We start from the raw sequence: 22615 nt of genomic DNA, 5'->3' as shown, positions 1-22615 counted from the left end.
CCATTTTATATTTTTACTGTAGAAGTTGTATTTTCCATATCCTTCCCACTTTTTCATTTCTTGCTTATCTCTATTTTCACTTGACTTTGGAATGAACTGTTAATTCTATGACATTATGGTCTGAAATATTCGCATTATAAACTATTATTTCTTTAACATAATTCATCTCGTTCACAAATACTAGGTCTAAAGTATTTTCCTTTCTTGTTGGCAGGTGATTTATTTTGTTGAATGTTTGTATTCTAGTAGCATATCTAATAGCTTTTCAAATTGCCTCTTATCTTCTGCACTACTTATTACTCTCTTTTTTATATGTATAAGTACAACCACAATCTCCTATTCGTTCTTTCCATTCTACGAAAGGAAAGTTTGAAGTCACTAGAATAGGAGAATATCCAGTCCTTGTGATTTCTACATATATCATCCAATTTTTCAATTATTAAGTCAAACTCTTTAGGTATTAGGAGGTCTATATATTACTATGTTCATCAATTTTTCAGATTCAAATTCTACCGCTATTAGTTCACATTCTGAGTTACTATATTTCTCATATATTTTTCCTTGTTTTTTTTGTCTTCCCATATATTGCGGTTCCCCCTTGATTCCCTTGAGAGAGAGAGAGAGAGAGAGAGAGAGATGACGAGAGAGAGAGAGACGAGAGATTGAGAGAGAGAGAGAGAGAGAGAGAGAATGTCACGGCCAAAGATTAGAAAACAAAATGCAAACATTAAAAAAACACACAGAAACTACTAAGATGAAAATAAATAGAGAGAGAGAGAGAGAGAGAGAGAGAGAGAGAGAGCGACGAGAGAGAGAGAGAGAGAAAGTGTCACTGGCTACAGATTCGCAGAAAAATGCGAACAATAAAAAGAAAGAAGATGCAAAGAAGAAATACCATCCTATTACCTCTGCCCAATCTATACTTTGTTAAGGTCTCTTTGTAGAGCGTTCCTATCTTCATCACAAGTAATTTCTCTACTTATTCTTGTGTCATCTGCGAAACTACTCACTACCGAATCCTTCACATTATTGTCTATGTCTTCAATCATAATAACAAACAGTATTGCAGCTAACACCTACCTTGCGGCACACCGGATATTACCTTGACTTCATCCGATTTCTCGTCGTTTGCAATAACTATCTGTTTTCTGTTGTGTAAAAATTCTTTTAACCATCTTCCTACTTTATCCACGATATTGTGTTTCTATTTTCTTGCTAATATATTATGGTCTACTTTATCAAAAGCTTTTGCAAAGTCTAAATAAAAACCACATCGTTTTCATTTCCGCTTTTCATATTTTTGAATATGTTCTCACGGTGGACTAACAGTTGGGTTTGTGTACTTTTTCTGGGTACGAAACCATGTTGTCCTTTATAAACAAATTATTTTTTATTAAATGTTTCATAATATTTTTCTTCATTACCCTTTCATACACTTTCATAATATGTGATGTTAGACTCACAGGCCTATAATTACTTGCCTCTAGTCTTGATCCACTTTTGAAAGTAGGGGTAATATATGCTAATTTGTGCTCATCATAAATCTTGCCTGTATCTACACTTTGTCTTAATAATATTGCAAGTGGCTTTGCGATAGAATGAACTACTTTCTTTAACAAAATAGCAGGGAATTCCATCAGGCCCTGCAGCAAGCTCCATTTTTAATTTCATTAATAGCCTGCACAATATCAGCTTCATTAATATCTATGTCAGCTAAATATTCACTATTCATCCTTACTTTCTATATCATTATCTTCATTTATTTTATTCTAGGGGTGAATTCTCTCTTATATCGTTCTGCCAGTATGTTGCAAATTTCCTTTTTTTCATTCGTTAATCTCCCTTCAATTCTCAGAGGGCCTATTTCTATTCTTCTTTTATTCATCTTCTTCGCATATGAGTATAATAGCTTGGGGTTTGCTTTGAATGATTTAATATGGGTTTTTTCTTCCAAGTCCCGTTTTTTCATTTTCTTTTGATTGTATAATCTTTTTGTTCTGCATTTTCTATCTTTACTTTTTAGTTCATAACTTTCCATGCATTTTTTTCTTTTGCAAGCACCATTTCCACTTTCTGATATTCTGGAACAAGATCCTTCTGTCTCTTGGTATGCATGAATGATGTTACTTTTCTTCTTCGGTATATATTTTTCCACTATTTTCTCCAATATTTTATATAATATCTCCGTATTTACCCTTATGTCATCACTTACGAAAATGTTATCCCAATCATTGTTTAATTCTTCATTAATTTCTGACCATTTTATATTTTACTGTAGAAGTTGTATTTTCCATATCCTTCCCACTTTTTCATTTCTTGCTTATCTCTATTTTCATCTTGCTTTGGAATGAACTGTTAATTCTATGACATTATGGTCTGAAATATTCGCATTATAAACTATTATTTCTTTAACATAATTCATCTCGTTCACAAATACTAGGTACTAAAGTATTTTCCTTTCTTTTGTTGGCACGGTGATTTATTTGTTGAATGTTGTATTCTAGTAGCATATCTAATAGCTTTTCAAATTGCCTCTTATCTTCTGCACTACTATTACTCTCTTTTTTATATGTATAAGTACAACACAATCTCCTATTCGTTCTTTCCATTCTACGAAAGGAAAGTTGAAAGTCACTAGATAGGAGAATAGTCCAGTCCTTGTGATTTCTACATATATCATCCAATTTTTCAATTATTAAGTCAAACTCTTTAGTATTAGGAGGTCTATATATTACTATGTTCATCAATTTTTCAGATTCAAATTCTACCGCTATTAGTTCACATTCTGAGTTACTATATTTCTCATTATATTTTTTCCTTGTTTTTTTGTCTTTCCCATATATTGCGGTTCCCCCTTGATTCCCTTGAGAGAGAGAGAGAGAGAGAGAGAGAAGAGAGAGAGAGACCGAGAGAGAGAGAGAGAGAGAGAGAGAGAGATGTCACTGGCCAAAGATTAGAAGCAAAATGCAAACATTAAAAAACACACAGAAACTACTAAGATGAAATAAATAGAGAGAGAGAGAGAGAGAGAGAGAGAGAGAGAGAGAGAGAGAGAGAGAGAGAGAGAGAAAGTGTCACTGGCTACAGATTCGCAGAAAAATGCGAACAATAAAAAAGAAAGAAGATGAAGGAATAAACAGTGTTTCTAAGCAACCTACTGTTTTGTTTTGACCTTGCCCGATAGCGTAAGGCACCAACAAGTGCAAATATGTGTCCATTCGTCTCAGGGTTTATTGAAGAAGAAGAAAAAGAAGAAGAAGAAGACGGATCCGAACGAATTCGTGGGACAGGATTTATAAACGTAATCTCTAAAAGCGTTCTAAAAGTCACGATCACAATACCAGTCAAAATGTATTCATAGACCTCCTCCAAAATGGTTAGAATACTAGTCAAAATATATTCCAGAATACCAGTCAAAATATATGCATAGACGCCCCCTCCTCAAAAGGTCAGAATACCAAAGTATATTCATGGAGGCCCCCAAAATGTTAGAGTACCTGTCACAATATATTCATAGAATCCCCCAAAATGTTAGAATACCAGTCAAAATATTTCATAGACGGCCCCCCAAAAGGTCAGAATACCAGTCAAAATATATTCATAGAGCGCCCGTCTAAAGCTCAGAATACCAGTCACAATATAATCATAGACGCCTCAGGACAGCGTACATACTACATACAAACAGAAGTGGCCGAAAATAGAAGGACACAAATGTAAACAAAAGACAACAATAATCCTGGCTTTAAAAATTCGACAGCGCTTCTGCCGAAACTGATGGTCACGTGTCAAGATAACCGGCCCTTCAAGTCCCTCCCGTGTCGCCTGTCTAACCATAAACACCACGACTGTTTATTAGTGGTTGAAGCTGAATCCTGCTGTCCTACATATTTCGGAGCTTTTTTTTATCTTTTTTTTTTCCTTCAAAATATTCTAGATAGGAAGGCGACAAAAAGGTCGCCTCCGAGATCCTGTCGCGTATTTAAAATGCAAACATGCTGTGTTTTGATGGATCCTACGACGAAAGGACGCGCCGACTTCAGGCGTTTGTAAACGGTTACAAATGCAGTTTCATTTATGTGAATGTGTGTGTTTCCATATCTATATATATTTATATATATATATTATTATAATATAATATATAATATCTATAATATATATATATATATATATATATATATATATATATATATATATATAGCATGCGTATGTTTATGTAATAACAGGACCTCATTCAAACTAGATGGCATCTAGTGGAGATATTAATTCAGGAAAAATTGCACGGCTACCAGAAAATGAGGACTTTTGGTCCTGGAAAGCTTGTATTTTTATAATATTTATATATATATATATATATATATATATTATATATATATAGATATATATATATATATACTATATATATATATATATATATATATATTTATATATATATATATATACTATACATATATATATATATATATATATATATATATGAAACACTCCACATTTACAATAACTATTCAACTTTAAAGCAAATCAGTAAACAAGCAACTCCCTCGATTAAACAGAGTTCAGAAAAAGTATAAAAAAAATAAATCCCACAGAAAGATAAAAATAACAGAAAAATTACCATTTATCCAATAAAAGGTAAAAAAAACAGAAACACGAAAAATAATTTAATAAAAATATCAGAATATCAGGAAAAAATTAAAGATAATCAAATAAACAGATAAAATTAACAGAAAAAAATGAAAGACAATCTAATAAACAGATAAAATTATAACAGAAACAATGAAAAATAATTCCAATAAATATAAAATTAACAGAAAAATTAAAGATAATCCAATGAAGCTAAAAAATAGTAGAAAAAATGAAAAATAATCCAATAAACATAAAATTAACGGATAAAAAGAACGATAATCCAACAAACAGATAAAATTAAAAGAAAAATTAGATAATTAAATACAAATGCAAAATATAAGAAAAAATGAAAAATAATCCAATAAAGATGAAATTAACTGAGAAAACGAAAGATAATCCAACAAACAGATAAAAATAACAGAAAAACTAAAGATAATTTAATAAAAATACAAAATACCAGAAAGCATGAAAAATAATCCAATGAAGCTAAAAAATAGTAGGAAAAATGAAAAATAATCTAATAAGCATAAAATTAGCGGATAAAAAGAACGATAATCCAACAAACAGATAAAATTATGGGAAAAATTAGATAATTCAATAAAAATACAAAATACCAGAAAAATGAGAAATAATCCAATAAAGATGAAATTAACAGAGAAAACGAAAGATAATCCAACAGAGATAAAAATAACACATAAAAATTAAAGATAATTCAATAAAAATACAAAATACCAGAAAACATGAAAAATAATCCAATGAAGATAAAATTAACAGAGAAAATGAAAGATAATCCCATAAACAGATAAAATAACAGAAAAAAAAACTTCGAAGGTAAACCTCCGACGACTTACGAGGCAGCAGGACCGCCGGCGTCGACGCCGCCACGCACGTCTTGCAACACGCCCCGGGCAAGACGACGGCGTTGGTGCATTCCAGCTTGGGGCACTCGTTCTTGACGTTCCTGCACTTCACCTTGGCCACCACGCGCCGCTTTTTCGGAACCTGGAAAGAAAGAGAGAGAAATTATGATTTAAAAAAAAAGGAGACTTTTGGAAAGACAGAGAGAAAGGTGATTTAAAAAAAAGGGGAACTTTAACTTTCCATGCAAAATAATAAGTTGATGAGGTACTGGAATTGGAATATATAAGAGAATAATAAGATGATGAGGCACAGGGAATGGAACTGGAATTGGAATATAGAAGAGAATAATAAGATGATGAGGCACAGGGACTGGAACTGGAATAAGAATATATGAGAGAATAATAAGATGATAAGGCACAAGGACTGGAATTGGAATATATAAGAGAATAATAAGATGATGAAGCACTGGGACTGGAATTGGAATATATAAGAGAATGTGATGAGGTAGTGGAACTGGAACTGGAATTAGAATATATACGAGAATGTGATGAGGTATTGGACTGGAAACTGAAATATATATATATATATATATATATATATATATATATATATATATATATATATATATATATATATATATATATAAGATGATGGGGGCACGGGGACTGGGACTGGAATTGGAATATATAAGAGAATATGAGAGGTAGTGGAACTGGAAATAATGAGATAATGAGGCATTGGCACTGGAACTGGAATATGAAATTCAGGCCAAAGACCCGAGCAAGTTGTTCGGACCTACGTTTACTTCTTCTCTTTAAAAAAAAAAAAACATAAATAAAATAAAGTACCCGGATCACCCCTTTGCAAACTACTTTATAAACTCCTTTCATTTTTATTATTCTCGGGGAGACACAACGATCTCCTTCTGCCGGGCCGGTTAAAAGGCCCTAAAGCATCCCCCACCCCGCACCCCAATCCGATTCTCCCCCACCCTCCTCCTCCCCCCTCCCCCCACCACTCGGGACTTTAATGGCCCTACTCGAAGGGGGAGACACTTCAGAGGGGCCGTATGTACTTGGGACCTCTCCTCCCACTTGAGGCCTCCTACTCCTGCTGGTGCTGGTGGAGCCTTCGTTTCGTTTCAGATGTTCTGAAGGAGAGGGAAGGGCACGGAAGAAAAAAAGGGGAAGAACAAGGAAGGAAAGGGAAGAGAATGGAAGAGACGGGAAGAGAAGGAGGCGATAAGGGAAGAAAAGGGAAGAAAAAAAGGGGAAGAACAAGGGAGGAAAGGGAAGAGAATGGAAGAGACGGGAAGAGAAGGAGGTGATAAGGGAAGAAAAGGGAAGAAAAAAGGAAAGAAAAAGGGAATGGAAGAGAATGGAAGCGACAGGAAGAAAAGGAAAGAGAAATGGAAGAGAATGGAAGAGACAAGAAGGAAAGGGAAGAAACATAAAAGAAAAGGGAAGAGAAGGGAAGAAAAGGGGAAGAAAAGCTAAGAAAAAAGAGAAGGAAAGGGAAGAGAATGGAAGAGACAGGAAGAGGAGGCGATAAGGGAAGAAACGAAAGAAAAAGGAAAGAGAAGGGAAGAAAGGGGAAGAAAAGGGGAAAAAAGGTAAGAGAGGGGGGAAGAAAAAGGAAGGAAAGGGAAGAGAATGGAAGAGACAGGAAGAAAAGGAGGAGATCTATTTGATAGTAGATTTTAACACGTTTTAATTTACGTTAAGTTAGGAATATAATTCGCATTTAGCTAAAGATACAGGAATTATAGGATATGATATTTATGATTTATTTTTATAAAGAAAACGTAAAAAATAAATTATGTACATGTTAAACAATACAGAAAAATGATTTCTAATACAATATAGCGTACTTATTTTAATTTTGTTGGTGAAACAAGCATCTATTTGTCCGTAGATTATAGCACGTTTCAATTTACGTTAAGTTAGGAATATAATGTTGACAACTTACGCGTGAGGGGAGAATCTTGTACGCGTCACGAGTAAGCTGGAGGTCTGATCACGCCCTTGTTGGTACATAATATTATTCACTGCTGTTATTTTTTTTTTTTTTTTTTTTTTTTTTTACAGATGGCATTCCATTCTTTAGAAGTGAGCTTGTGGCCTATCTGGTTTGTTCCATATGAATAATAAGATTAACATTCGAAATAAATAAAGAAATCGTTTGTAGCATAAGGCTACTTAAATCTGTTACAACTCACAACGAGTTAACTTCTAACAAGGCGTGACCAGACTTTTATTAATCAGGGCGCATGCTAAAATCTACGTCAAATGGTGTTTTTTCAGCAAGGAAATAAAAATAAATACGCTATATTTTATTAACAGTAATTGTTCTGTGCTTTTTGATATGCACATTATTTTTACATCTTCATTATAATAAATAAATCATAAATATCCTATCCTAAAATTCCTGTATCTTTAACTCAACGTGAAACACCTTTTCCAGACCTTTTCAGGCTTTTCCATAGGGCTTTCCTACCCCTCCAACAAGAACAATAACAGCAAGAACAAGAACAACAAGAGCGACAATAACAACAACAACAAAGTAATTTGTTAAGCTTACTCCCCGAGTAAGCGAAAATTGTGCCGTGAAGAACAATATACAATATACAAGAGTTTCGTATCTTACGAAATCCCAAGTTGGGAGAGAACAGACGAACAGGAGATGAAAGTGATGAGTCATAAAGACATTTTTTATCCGAGTATTCAGGGTAAACTTCAGCAGCAGCTACCCAGGAATAAGTGCGAGACCTCGCAGCCGAGTTTACTGTAGCCAGCCCTGGAATGAATTCTCTCTCAGGGCGAGAGAAGTCAGATTCGAGAGTGTCTCTGGGTGGCGAGAGATTCTGGCGTCAGAGTAGGAATGATTTTATGAGGAAATCAGTGGGAAATCAGTCTTCATTTAGTTATTAATTCAATTTTGTTTTCTTTTATTATAACCGATTTCTTCTTTCTGTATTTCTCGTTATCCGCGATGATTTCTTTCTAATGAACACCATAATATTCTTGGGAAGTTTGAATTACAAGTCAGTTACCTCATTTGGTGGGTTTGTTCATGAATAAAGGTCATCTTCTGAATAATAATAATAAAAATAATAATAATAAATAATTAATTAATCAATAACTAAAATAATAATAATAATAAAATAATAATAATAATAATAATAATAATAATAATAAGAACAAACGTGAGAAACAAGCAAGAAAATAAAATAACTTCATAAAGGAACAGCAAGCAAGAAATCAAAACAAGGTTAAGATCACACAGACTGTCAACAATTAAATTAACACGCGATCAGAAGAAAGTGGACGAACGACTGGAAGAACAACTTTTGAAATGAACAGCGAATGTTTTTTGGGCGACGCCGACCAACCTTGAGGTACACCCGGACTGGGACACTTTGTGTCTCGACCCTGGTGACCTCTGTCTCTCTCTCTCTCTCTCCCCTGCCCTCCGCGCCAACCTTTGACATGTCAAAGTAAAAGTCTGGAGACGTCCAGTCCAGGCCGCTGGCTCTCAAGGTCTCAAGGACTTTTTTCTCTATTGACTCAAGGGCAGAAAAAACGACAGATAATTCTAATCGGCCGTTTTAACAAAGCATCGTTGGGAGGCATTTATGTTAGCGTCAAGGCAGACGTACTAATTTTTCACTTGGGTAACTGCTGATCGTGAAGGCAAACTTCGGAGATGACGAAATAACCATAAAATTACTCAAAGGGATAAATAGGTATTGAAAACTAATAACCAATGTCGCATGCTCGGGAAGTAAGCCTGCAAACTACTTTCTCGTTGCTGTTGTTGTTCTTGTTGGGGGTTAGAAAAGCCCTATGGAAAAGCCTAAAAAGGTCTGAAAAGGTGTTTCTAGTTTAGTTAAAGATACAGGAATTTGAGGACAGGATATCTATGATAAAAATAAATAAAGAGCGTGTTAAACAGTACAGAACAATTATTTCTAATAAAATATAGCGTAATTATTTTCATTTTCGTTGCTGAAATAAGGCTCTATTTGACCGTAGAATTTACCCCGCGACGTGTTAGGTTAAATTATAATCTTACAACGTGTTAGGTTAAAATTATTATCGTGCAAATCATACAGCTTAGAATATTTTACAAATTGTATCTGAACGATGTCTCCGGGAGCACCTCCTACAGAAGATAGGTTAAGTTAGGTCTCTTCAAGTCAGCTGCCTTACTTTTTCTATTTTGTTATGTAATAATAATAATAATAATAATAATAATAATAATAACAATAATAATAATATAACAACAACAACAACAATAATAATCATAATAATAATAATAATAATAATAATAATAATAACAATAATAATAATATTACTATTTTTGTTATGTAGCAAAATGGAAAAAATAAGGGAGCTGACTTGAAGATATCTGACTTAACCTATTTTCTACAGTATATGAGGTATTCCCGAAGACATCATTATTATTATTATTATTATTATTATTATTATTATTATTATTATTATTATTATTATTATTATTCAACCAACAATGTTACATTTTTAACTTTGTCCATTCAATAATAATAATAATAATGTGATTATTCCTCACCATACGTATTAACAGTGTATTCAATCACAAACAGAAAGGACATAAGGACATACCAGAAAGAAATTTTTAGGGAGCATTATCATCTGTACGTCTCTCAGGCAAATCCCTTTCTCGATTAATGAAAGAGGAAGAGACATTTGGATACGTGCGTCGCCAAGGCCACCAAAAATGGATTTATCTCTCGGTGGTCTTGGTGTAATGCTGCATGAGCCGCGGCCGATGAAACTTTAACCACGGCACCGGTGGTGGCCTGTATCGTTGCCAGACGCACGATTGTAGGTAACTTTCACCTTAATCAAAATGAAAACTACTGGGGCTAGAGGGATGCAATTTGGTATGTTTGATGATTGAGGGGTAGATGTTCAACATATCAATTTGCAGTCTTTTAGCCTCAGTAGGTTTTAAGATCTGAGGGCGGACTACAAAAAGTGCGGACGGACAGACAAAGGCGGCACAACAATTTTCTTTTCAGAAGACCAACAAGAAAATAAGCAATGCTAATTCCAGGAAGGATAATTCCAGGAAATCCTTCGTAGTGGGCTCGCTCAGATGTCAAGGGCTAGGAACTATAAATCACTTTCCTTCGAATTCAATGCTATAATAAATAATAATGTCGACAATGCGTACGGCTATAAAACTCAAGTCACAAATACAATTTTTTTTTTCTATTTCTGGTTTTTAGTTTTGCAAGGGCGGAGGACAATACCGAAAACGCCCATTGTAAAACTGAAACTGAACAGGCATCGTGAGGCCATTGAGAAGATTTCAACTCAGGGTCGATAGATAGATATATATATATATATATATATATATATATATATATATATATATATATATATAAATATATATATATCTATATATATACCAAAAATATGTATATATAAAATATATATATATATAGATATATCCTTATATATATATCAAATATATACATATATATATATATCTTTATATATATATAATATATATATATATATATATATATATATATATATATATATATATATATATATAAGATTATCAGTGGGAGTGACCTAAATTGGCTTACCTGTGGATAGATCTCTTGGTACTATATGTTGGCGTTTTTATGGGCTCCTTTTTTATACATACTTACACACAGACATCTATAATGTCATATATATAATATATATATAAGTTCATGTATATATATCTATATATATATATATATATATATTATTATATAATATATATATATATATTCTAGGAAAGAGCAGGAAAGAAGAAGCATCGCGTGAGGAGCAAAATATTTACCTTGGTTTTACATAAAGTGATTTGCCAGCGATGGCAATCTTTCGCCCCGAGACCTGGCAACCTGTCATTACTGTGTTGCGCCTACAAAAGAGGGCTCTCTTAGAGAGAGAGAGAGAGAGAGAGAGAGAGAGAGAGAGAGAGAGAGAGAGAGAGAGAGAGAGGGAGTCAAGCAAGCAGCCGCTCAGACTGCAAGAATGACTTTACAAACTCTCTGAAAGCCAGCGGTTCGAACATCGACCTTTTCCGACCTTGAACTCTCCGAAAGAACCGACCTCCCTTTTCCGGTCACTTGTCAAGAGAGTTCGTTAATGAAGCTCAGTCCAGCAACTTGACTCATAAGAATTGGCCACAGCCTCTGGCCGGGGCATTCCTTAGCAAACCCGTCACGTTCCAGAAGGTTCGTGATGAATGATCTGGTCTCTAAGGAAGGGTCATACGGAGGTTGGAACAGAATACTGGAACAGGATAAATGGTGGGCTATTTTTGCAACATGGTTTGGGAGAATACTGGAACAGCATACTGGAACAGGAAAAAGGGGCCGTGCTATTTTTGCAACATGGATTTGGGAGATTATTGGAACAGGATTAATAGTGAGCTATTTTTGCAACATGGTTTTGGGAGAATACTGGAACAACATACTGGAAGAGGATAAAGGATCCGTGCTATTTTTGCAACATGGATTTGGGAGACTACTGGAACAGGATTAATAGTGAGCTATTTTTGCAACATGGTTTTGGGAGAATACTGGAACAACATACTGGAAGAGGATAAAGGATCCGTGCTATTTTTGCAACATGGATTTGGGAGTATACTGGAACAAGATTAATGGTGGGCTATTTTTGCAACATGGTTTTGGGAGTTTACTGGAACAGGATAAATAATGAGCAATTTTTGCACCATGGTTTGGGGAGAATACTGGGACAACATACTGGAAGAGGATAAAGGGGCCGTGCTATTTTTGCAACATGGATTTGGGAGACTACTGGAACAGGATTAATGGTGGGCTATTTTTGCAACATGTTTTTGGGAGAATACTGGAACAGCATAATGGAAGAGGATAAAGGTGCCGTGCTTTTTTTTTGCAACATAGGTTGAAAGAATACTGGAACGGAATAAGGGGACTATTCTGGAAACACGGATTACGATAATACTGGAATAGGATAAAGATGGGTTAATATTTCAACATGGATTTGGAGAACTGGAACAAGATGCTGGAAAAGGATAAAGGGAATAATCTTGCAACATGGATTGGGAGAACACTGGAACAGATACTGAAAAGGGCAAAGAAACTTTTTTCAACATGTATTAGGAAATTATTGAAACAAAATAAGGGTGGGCTATATTTATAACATGGGTTGGGAGAATACTAGAACGAACAAATAAGGGGTTGGCTAATTCTGAAACATGAATTGGGACAATACTGGAACAGAACACTGGAACAGAATGAGGGAGGGCTATTTTTGCAACATGAATTGGGGAATACTAAAGTGGTCCTCTCCCCCAAGGATTAGCTGAATATATACGAAATTCCATACCTACGAAAAAGGGGCGTGATAACAAATTTTTCCTTCTGACTGCCTCCAGTAGATTCCAGGGTTATGCAAAGCTCCTTTTTACAAAGCAAACTGCCGGATTTCGGCTTTACTCATAACTACTTCCTTTTCTAGTTTGAATATTCATTTAGTAATTAAGCTGAGCATGGATTTTAATAACTAAGAAAAAAAAGCTGATTGCGATGCAGTTATTGGCACATGAACATATCATTTGTACAGAATCACTTTTGTGATTTGCTGAAACTGGAAAACGTATTGTTTTGTTAAATGTTTAAGCAATTGCATGTGCACTTTGCTCTGTTGCTAAACGATTTAAAAAATTAGATTATAGCTAACAGGTGCCTTATGCTTTAACATTATATCTGGGTCATGAATAGATCGACGATATACCTGAGGTTAAGAAAAAGGATAAAAGTGAAACCACAAACAAGCGCTGAAAGGCAGGGAAAACCAACAATTTACGTATTATTATTATTATTATTATTATTATTATTATTATTATTATTATTATTATTATTATTACTCAGAATAAGAACCCTGTTCATATGGAACAAGCCCACCAAAGGGGCCACTGACTTGAATTCAGGCTTCCAAAGGATATGGTGTTCATTAGACAGAAGTAACAGAAAGTAAAAGGAAATTAAAAAGAGAAGAGATCAGTCTTTGGAAAAGAAAAAATATATTAAATAAATAAATAAAAACGTAAATGATTAAAATAGAAGGGGAAACGCTTTGGTGAAGCAATGCATTTGGTTCTTCGCTTGAAACTTTGGAGGTTCCGGCAAACGCCAAATAAACCAGACGAAAGGTGCAAAAGTGCAAACCTATGACTTGGTGGCGCCTGTAAAGTGATCCCGTCACCAGAGCCTCCTGCACAGAGGCTGTGTCTCCAGATGCGGTCAAAGACTCCCCGGCCATTTCCACACGGAAAGAGAGAGAGAGAGAGAGAGAGAGAGAGAGAGAGAGAGAGAGAGAGAGGGGGGGGGGGGGGGGGGGCTCTGAATGACTGTCAGGTCGAGGAAATCTTTGGACATACTGCTGTTTCCTCCTGAAGGGACAAAAGCGAGTTTCCCCAAGAGAGAGAGAGAAAGAGAGAGAGAGAGAGAGAGAGGTCTGATGGACTGACTGTCAGGTCAGAGGAGTCTTTGGACATACTGCTGTTTCCTCCTGAAGGGCCTCCTGAAGGGACAAAAGCGAGTTTCCCCCAAGAGAGAAAGAGCGAGTAACCAAGACAGGCTTCAGTGCATCAGATCAGCTGCAGAAAAGACGATATGTAATGAAGACGATATGCAATTGCATATCATATAACAAGACAGTCATATAATCTTTCGTCTGACCTTCTGTGAACTCCTGAAACAGAGCAACGTTATGAATTAGGTAAAACCAACCCGGGGGGCTTCCTTCCGAGTCCAAATTCGGGTAGGGGCCTTATTTTCTACAGAAATTTAAAAAAATGGAAAAATTTAAAAGACGACCTCCACTAACAAATACTAGTAATACAATACTGAATGCAGCTCGAAGAAGCCTATATAAACATATATATGAGGAGGAGGAGAGAGAGAGAGGAGCGGAGGGAGATAGAGAGGAGTAGAGAGAAGAGAGGGAGACGAGGAGAGAGTGAGAGGAGAGAGAGAGAGAGAGAGAGTCTTAAGTCCATTCAAGACTTATCGTTAAATTTGCTTGGCAGGGAGAGAGAGAGAGAGAGAGAGAGAGAGAGAGAGAGAGAGAGAGAGAGAGAGAGAGAGACCTGTTGGAGCTCATTACGTAAGCAATGCAATTCTCTCTCTCTCTCTCGTGAGCATGTGTGTTTGCCAGTATTAATATCTCTAACAATTTCATATCGGTAAATATATGATCAAACACATTTTGAAGAGAGAGAGAGAGAGAGAGAGAGAGAGAGAGAGAGAGAGAGAGAGAGAGAGAGAGAGAGAGAGAATGTAATTACTTTTTTAAGCTATTTCACTTAAAGATACAGCCATTTTAATCTGCGGTTTCACTGATAAAACCCACTATCTTAAATTCGCTATTTCACTAACCAACATTTTAACAGAATCCACCAGTGCATCCACCAAGAACTGAAATACAGAGAAACCTCGCGAATCTAACAACAGTTCCAGCTCGGCTGACTAAAAGCAACCTGGAATTCCGGTAAACGGAAGGTTCCAGTAGTGGAAAATTGTCTCTTCACCTTCCTGCAAGGGATGGCCCCCCCCCCCGGCCCCCCCCCCCCCCTCGGCGGGCTACCTGCCGCTATTCAGGCCAACCCCCACCCTCGGCCCCAGGTGCATAGGTCTCTAAGCAATCAGCCCATGGACAGAAGAATCAGTCTTTAACAAACTAAAATACAATATAGGATTCCATTAGTACTCTATACATTTACATAAAATATATATATACGGATGTATATGTACGTGCACACTACACACATACATATATATAATATATATATATATATATTATATATACACATTAGCTATTTGGTAAACAATGAAAAGAGGTCAACTGACCGATGGTTTATATAAACTGGCGTTACAAGAACTATGGTCAATTTAGCAATGAGACTTCACTCATAAGACGAATCTCGAAGGAATACCATCAGAACAAAATGATAATTAAAAAAAAAAAAAAAAAAAAAAAAAAAAAAAAAAAAGCAGCATGATTGTATACACTTCATAAAAAAATGATAATGATCATAAGACGAATAATATTTCTGTCCTTCCATAACGAAATGAAGATGATCATATTCTAGAAAGAAATGTATTCTAAAAAGAAATGAGACGGCAAAGTCTAGTCAGCAGAGGAAGCAATCGTGGAAATATTCTATTTCCAAACATCATCTGGAGTGGTATATAACTGGTCACAGACAACTCATCCAACAAAAAGAACAATGGTGAAAGGACAGCCATCCCAGACATGGCCATTATTTCAAGACAGAAGCAGCTAAATAGGTCTACTAGAGTCGGTTGTGTTTAGATTAAGCCTGGAGTGGGGCCCTACCAACCAAATTATTAACAGTTTCTATACAAGCTGATGCCAGTGGCTTTCGATAGACCATACCGAGACTAGCAAATACCGAATTCTAGAATCAACACCTTTACAACAAGAGGTCTGGAATGATTCTCCAGGTATTTGATTATTAATAAAAATTGTTCCACTTGAATAGGGTTCTTCTTCTTCTAAATAATATTAATAATAGGAGTCCATCACTTTTCTTACTATGTGTGCCGTTTCTAGGATCACACTCTTCTGCATGAGTCCTGGAGCTACTTCAGCCTCTAGTTTTTCTAGATTCCTTTTCAGGGATCTTGGGATCGTGCCTAGTGCTCCTATGATTATGGGTACGATTTCCACTGGCATATCCCATATCCTTCTTATTTCTATTTTCAGACCTTGATACTTATCCATTTTTTCCCTCTCTTTCTCTTCAACTCTGGTGTCCCATGGTATTGCGACATCAATGAGTGATACCATGGGACACCAGAGTTGAAGAGAAAGAGAGGGAAAAAATGGATCAGTATCAAGATCTGAAAATAAAAATGAGAAGGATATGGGATATGCCAGTGGAAATCGTACCCATAATCATAGGAGCACTAGGCACGATCCCAAGATCCCTGAAAAGGAATCTAGAAAAACTAGAGGCTGAAGTAGCTCCAGGACTCATGCAGAAGAGTGTGATCCTAGAAACGGCACACATAGTAAGAAAAGTGATGGACTCCTAAGGAGGCAGGATGCAACCCGGAACCCCACACTATAAATACCACCCAGTCGAATTGGAGGACTGTGATAGAAAAAAAAAAAAAATAATAATAATAATAATAATGCAGATTTACAGTGATAATATTAATAACTGAAAAAGAAACCCACAAAATTACTGTGTATAACGTGTAAATATTCATAAGTAAACACGTTATACACAGTAATTTTGTGGGTTTCTTTTTCAATCTCCAGAAGAGAACTGAAAGAAGCTTTTGTTTGGTTCAATAATAATAATAATAATAATAATAATAATAATAATAATAATAATAATAATAATAAATTAAAAAAATCCTCATAGTAGCACGAGTCTTCAAATGGAGAAACAAATCCACAGTTATGTAAATGTACATATATTTCAGTTTAAAAACAGCAAAGATAGCTTTCGGGAATCTGTACGGTTCCCCTTATCAATCTGATTGATAAGGGGAACCGTACAGATTCCCGAAAGCTATCTTTGCTGTTTTTAAACTAAAATATATGTACATTTACATAACTGTGAATTTGTTTCTCCAATAATAATAATAATAATTCTGAACGCGTCCCCCTAAAAAGCCTCGTTACTCATTAAATTTTGAAAAATAAAACCTTGAGATTTTTTTTTTTTTTTTTTTTTTTTTTTTTGGGGGGGGCGCCAAATTTCACACAGGCAATATCATGCACTGGGACATGTTTCGACTTAATTATCAAGTGTACTCGAATGATAATAACTTCCTGATCTAGGTGACCAACAACTGACTTCAAATCGAGGAGTGCTGAGAAACAAAGAAAGCTTGTAATATAGTGGCGATTAGCCGTTTTCTTCTCAACTGCAGTCACATAGGTGGCGCCTGCGGTATTTCGTTCCCCGTCATAGTTCTTGTAATGCAAACTGCGAATCTTATCAAGGTCAAACTTCGAGAGAGAGAGAGAGAGAGAGAGAGAGAGAGAGAGAGAGAGAGAGAGAGAACAGGTGCAGCGTAATATTTCTCCGTCAGAGAGACGGACTCCGTAACCCGGGCGAAGTGGACGAGACAGCCTTTGCTACAGAGCTAACAAAACCCTACAACGTTTCCTAAAAGCCTTCTGTATTTCAGGTTTAAATATGTTATAACTGTTGCAAGGAGTGGGAGCGATGATCACATGCCTACTTAACATCAGCCACCGGTACTTACTGCCTTACAGGTCATGGGTCAACCAAGGAGCGTATGTCAATATTTTGGGTCGGTTTTCCAGCCTCTGTGGGACGTTTATTTAAAACCTCTCGTGTATTGGGAGATTAAATTTTTCACGTCAGTTTGTCAGAAGGTGTAGCTGTTTTATGTGTATTGTAGGGAGGGGGTGGGGTGGGACTTTATTCCTCATGTTTAATTTCCTTTAGGGACCGCCTTGCAACAACAGGGGCCAATAAGGAGGGAACGGGTTTTTATATGAAATGTATTTGTTCCATTAACAAATAAAAAAAACATTAAAAGAAAAAAAGAAGAAGACACGACTATCAGAATTAAAAATTCACGTCCCAGAATCATACAGAAACACACAACGGCCTCTGTAAAAATACGCGCGCTCGCGCACACACACACGGACCTGACCTGACCTGACCTGACCAGCCACTGGCGCCAACGCTGCTGTCGCCACCACCACAGCAGGCACCCTCCAGCAGCCGGACCTTACAACCCTGACCACCCCTAAAGTGAACTTATCTGCTTCTGCGGGCGGCGCGCCCCACCCCGGAGGAACACTTTGGCTCTTACCGACGCCGACGGGGCACCGAGGAGGTGGTGATGGTGTTCTCCTCCTCGCGGTCTCTCCTCCCGGGCACCGCAGGAGCCCGAAAGATGCAGCAAAACGGCACAGATGACGACCAACCGCATGTTAGCAAGCAACTGCAACTGCGTCACCAGTCGGTCTTGTTGTTGGGGAAGACGAGAAGAAGGGGGAGGAGGAGTTGGAGGAGGAGGAGGATGAGGAGGAGGAGCAAGTAGTGGTGGAGGAAATGAAAGATGTCTGACAGAGACAGAGAGAGAGAGACAGAGATAGATGAAGCTGTGGTCACACACCCCTCCTCCTACCCAGGGGGAAGGAAAGTGGGGAGGAGGAGGAGGAGGAGGAGGAGGAGGAGGAGGAGGAGAGAGTGAATAACAGACAGGGGCAGATTATTCCTCGATAGGCGATCCTTCAATATTCCATTTCAAGGCCTCCTCTTCCTCCTCTTCCTCCTCTTCCGACTATATTCCTTCTTCTGCTGATGATGACGAGAATGAAGAAGGTGATGACGGAAGAACTAAACCGCAGAAGGCGCTGACGAAGACGAAGGTACGACGAAGGAAGAGGAAGGCTTAGACCAGCACTGTCAACTTCGAGAGGCGCGAGGGCAAACTGGCAGAAAAATCGGGCAATACAAATAGCCCACGGGCATGGGGCATCTGTCTGGTGACATTTAAGAGGTATTGGCATCCGAGGAGGGCATGGAATTGTATCCCAAGAATGCCGAGAGAGAGAGAGAGAGAGAGAGAGAGAGAGAGAGAGAGAGAGAGAGAAAAGTCATGTTCGACGTCTAGAGAAAGGCGCCACGTTTGAGAAAACCAAAGTTAAATAACCCTCCTCTCTCTCTCTCTTCTCTCTCTCTCTCTCTCTCTCTCTCTCAGTGGCACCGGCAGACGTTGCAAAATGAATGGACTAAAAACAAAACAGTGAGATATTTGACTCGGTAACCCAAAGCGACGGAGAGAGAGAGAGAGAGAGATAGATAGAGAGAGAGAGAGAGAGAGAGGCGTTATATAACGCTGTGCCCCGTCAGAGATGCCCCGAGGAGGAGAGAAATGAGACGGACCGTCATCATGATGCTGTATAAGATGGCATTGGATTAAGGATATATTACCCATTCATGATCCACAATGCGAGGACATTAAAATATGTGTACATATATATGTACATATATGTACACACACACACCACACACACACACACACACTATATATATATATATAGATATATAGATATATATATATATATATATATATATATATATTAAACTTCTACCAATATCAGTCTAAAAATGTCTCAGGAATAAAGATAAAACCTGTCAGAATTTACATCTAGCACTTAATTTTTCCCCGTGATATATAAATCATTATATAAATAATATACATATACATACATACATATACACACGTATACCACCCGACATGTATTATCAATATCAAATCGGCTTCGCTGTAACAAGGACGCGTCTGCGCATTACTGCTTTACCCGACTATGTCCTTCAGAGAAGAATGCAGCGATAATTCCTAATCTCTTTCGGTGCGTTTTGTTTAAAACAGACTTCTTCTTCTTCTCCTCCTCCTTCTTCTTCTTCTCCTCCTTCTTCTTCTTCTCGTGACCTTTCAAATGAATGAGACTTCGAGAGAAAAGATTAAAACAGTCTCCTCTTCACGAATTGGTTTTAGTGAATGAAATGCGGTAAACGATGATGGACGATACTTCGTCTTCTTTTACAGACGATACTCTGATATACTCGATGTTCAAGTGTTTACCGAAAATTGCTATGAATTGATAGTATATCAGTTATATACTGAACCTTCTCTGGAAGCTTCCCAATTCAAATAATAATAATAATAATAATAATAATAATAATAATAATAAAAGTCGTATTGTAAGGCATCTACATTGTCTGTCTCATTATATGGCCCTGAGCTGATATTATTATTATTGATTATTATTATTTATTTTATTATTATTATTATTTATTATTATTATTATACAAACACAAAAACCAACTCTTGGAACAATTTACCAAACGGACAGGAAAGGAATTACGAGAGAGAGAGAGAGAGAGAGAGAGAGAGAGTATCTTGACACACTGGCACCGAAAACATGAACGCTGGCCTAAGGATAATATATGAAATGTTTCAAGTCTCAGCACGCCCAGATAGACTAATGTGGTGACAAGCGGGCATCGGCCTAGGCCTACACAGCAGCTGTATAAGCCTACTACTAGCATTTGAGGAAGGAAGAAATGAGAGAGAGAGAAAAAAAAAAACATGAAAGGTCGATGAAGGGGACTTGTTCCAAATAGGGGCGGGGGGGGAAGGCGGGGGGAGGGGGGGGGGAGGCCAGATAAAAAAAATAAAGAGGACCCTGAGCTTTGTCAGTGGGCCTAGGGAATCACGTTGGCTCTATACACATATAAGGCGCGGGACTTTTTAGATATTTTTTAGGCCTGTTCTGTAGTCAGAGGCTTATATACTGGAAAAATGGTCAGTGAGGAATTTTATTATTTGTTATAATAATCATCATCATCATCATCATCATCATCATCAACATCATCATCATTGTATTTATAATAATAACTGACGGTATCTGATGCAGCTATCATCTTCAATACCACGAGTTTTTGAAAGGTCTACTGCCATAATAAAAAATTAAAAAATGCCAAAAAAAAAAAAAAAAAAAAAAATAATAATAATAATAATAATAATTAATAATAATAATAATAATAATAATAATAATAATATCCACCTGCTTAGGATACACTGATGGCAAAAAGACTCATTTCATTTCCTGTTAATCAGAGACAATTTCATATTTATCCTAATACAACGAAAAAGTTCCTGAATGACTTCCCTTTCATGAAATGTGTAAGGGGTAACTGTCACCAGATCTTTAAAAAAAAAAAAAAAAAAAAAAAAAAAAAAAAAAAAAAAAAAAAAAAAAAAAAAAAGTAATCCGACCTCAAGCTTACTTGGGACGAGTGCAAGATTTTCCCCTCACGCACAAATTGTAAACATTGTATTCCTAACTTGACGTAAATTCAAACGTGCTAAACTCTACGGTCAAATAGACCCTGGTTTCACCAACGACAATAAAAATAAAGTTAATGCGCTATATTTTATTAGAAATAATTGTTCTGTACTGTTTAACATAGACACCATTTATTTATTATTTTTTACATTTTCATTCTAATAAATAAATCATAAATATCCCATCCTAAAATTCCTGCCTGTATCTTTAGCTCAATGTGAAACACCTTTTCCAGACCTTATCATCAGGCTTTTCTATGTTTTCCTACCCCCAACCCCCCGCAATAAGAACAACAACAACAACAACAACAACAAAAAGTACAAAATAACAACAACAAAGCAGTTTGCAGGCTTACTCCCCGAGTAAGCGAAAAGACTGGGGAAAAAATACAGAAAAAATTTGAGTACAAACTAATGAAACATGTATACGAGAGGTTCTTCTCCCTAAAAATCATACATAAATAATAATACAGAATTCTACAATTCACGCAGACAAGAATTTTCATAATGACAGGAATGGTTAAAGCCATCAGAAAGTGATACAATGAACATGTACGACTATTTACCTAACACACAAACGAACACAAATGGAGTATACTGCGTATTTAGCACCAAGAGCACAATCTAGCCTCCAGTACTGTTGATTTCTTTGTTTCTTAGAATATTGTCAGTTTTGTTAGTTATGAAAGTATATAGACAAATGAATAATGATGATGGAAAATGAAAGTTGACTGAATGCATTGTGAAAGTTTAAATTAATATAAAAAAGAATACGATGTCCTACAGAAATGAAAGTTTAAATCAATATCAAAATAAATTCGATGTCCTACAAAAATGAAAGTTTAAATCAATATAAAAATGAATTCGATGTCTTACAGAAATGAAAGTTTAAATCAATATCAAAATAAATTCGATGTCCTACAGAAATGAAAGTTTAAATTAATATCAAAATGAATTCGAATCTTACAGAAATGAAAGTTTAAATCAATATCAAAATGAATTCGAAGTTCTACAGAAAAAACATAAAAAAACTACGTTTGAATTGGAGCTGCAATATAAAATTCTCTAGGAAAAGAAAGAGAATATAGACGGAGGTACGATAAAAGGAATTAGAGGGGTGTAGTATCGTCCGCTAACTTTCCCCCCCCCAGCTGAAGATGTGTACTCTGAAAAATATATACA

The 22615-nt window shown here is 36.3% G+C and overlaps 1 protein-coding gene across 5 annotated transcripts in view; it reads right to left on the bottom strand.

Moving 5' to 3' along the window:
* Positions 1 to 22615, bottom strand: part of LOC135222992 (dorsal-ventral patterning protein Sog-like) — a 294457-nt gene that overhangs the window by 23495 nt on the left and 248347 nt on the right. For 4 of the 5 annotated variants that reach the window (XM_064261499.1, XM_064261495.1, XM_064261497.1 and 1 more), the window contains one exon: positions 5475 to 5625. In XM_064261499.1, coding sequence (XP_064117569.1) covers positions 5475 to 5625 — 151 coding nt within the window. Of the gene's footprint in view, positions 1 to 5474; positions 5626 to 18385; positions 18973 to 22615 lie in introns of those variants that run through there. The other variant, XM_064261500.1, reaches the window with a different exon arrangement.

The sequence above is a fragment of the Macrobrachium nipponense genome, chromosome 8, assembly GCF_015104395.2.
Source record: "Macrobrachium nipponense isolate FS-2020 chromosome 8, ASM1510439v2, whole genome shotgun sequence".
NCBI classification, from domain to species: Eukaryota; Metazoa; Arthropoda; class Malacostraca; order Decapoda; family Palaemonidae; genus Macrobrachium; species Macrobrachium nipponense.
The sequence above is the reverse complement of the archived record's forward strand: the minus strand, read 5'-3'. Positions and strand labels throughout refer to the sequence as shown.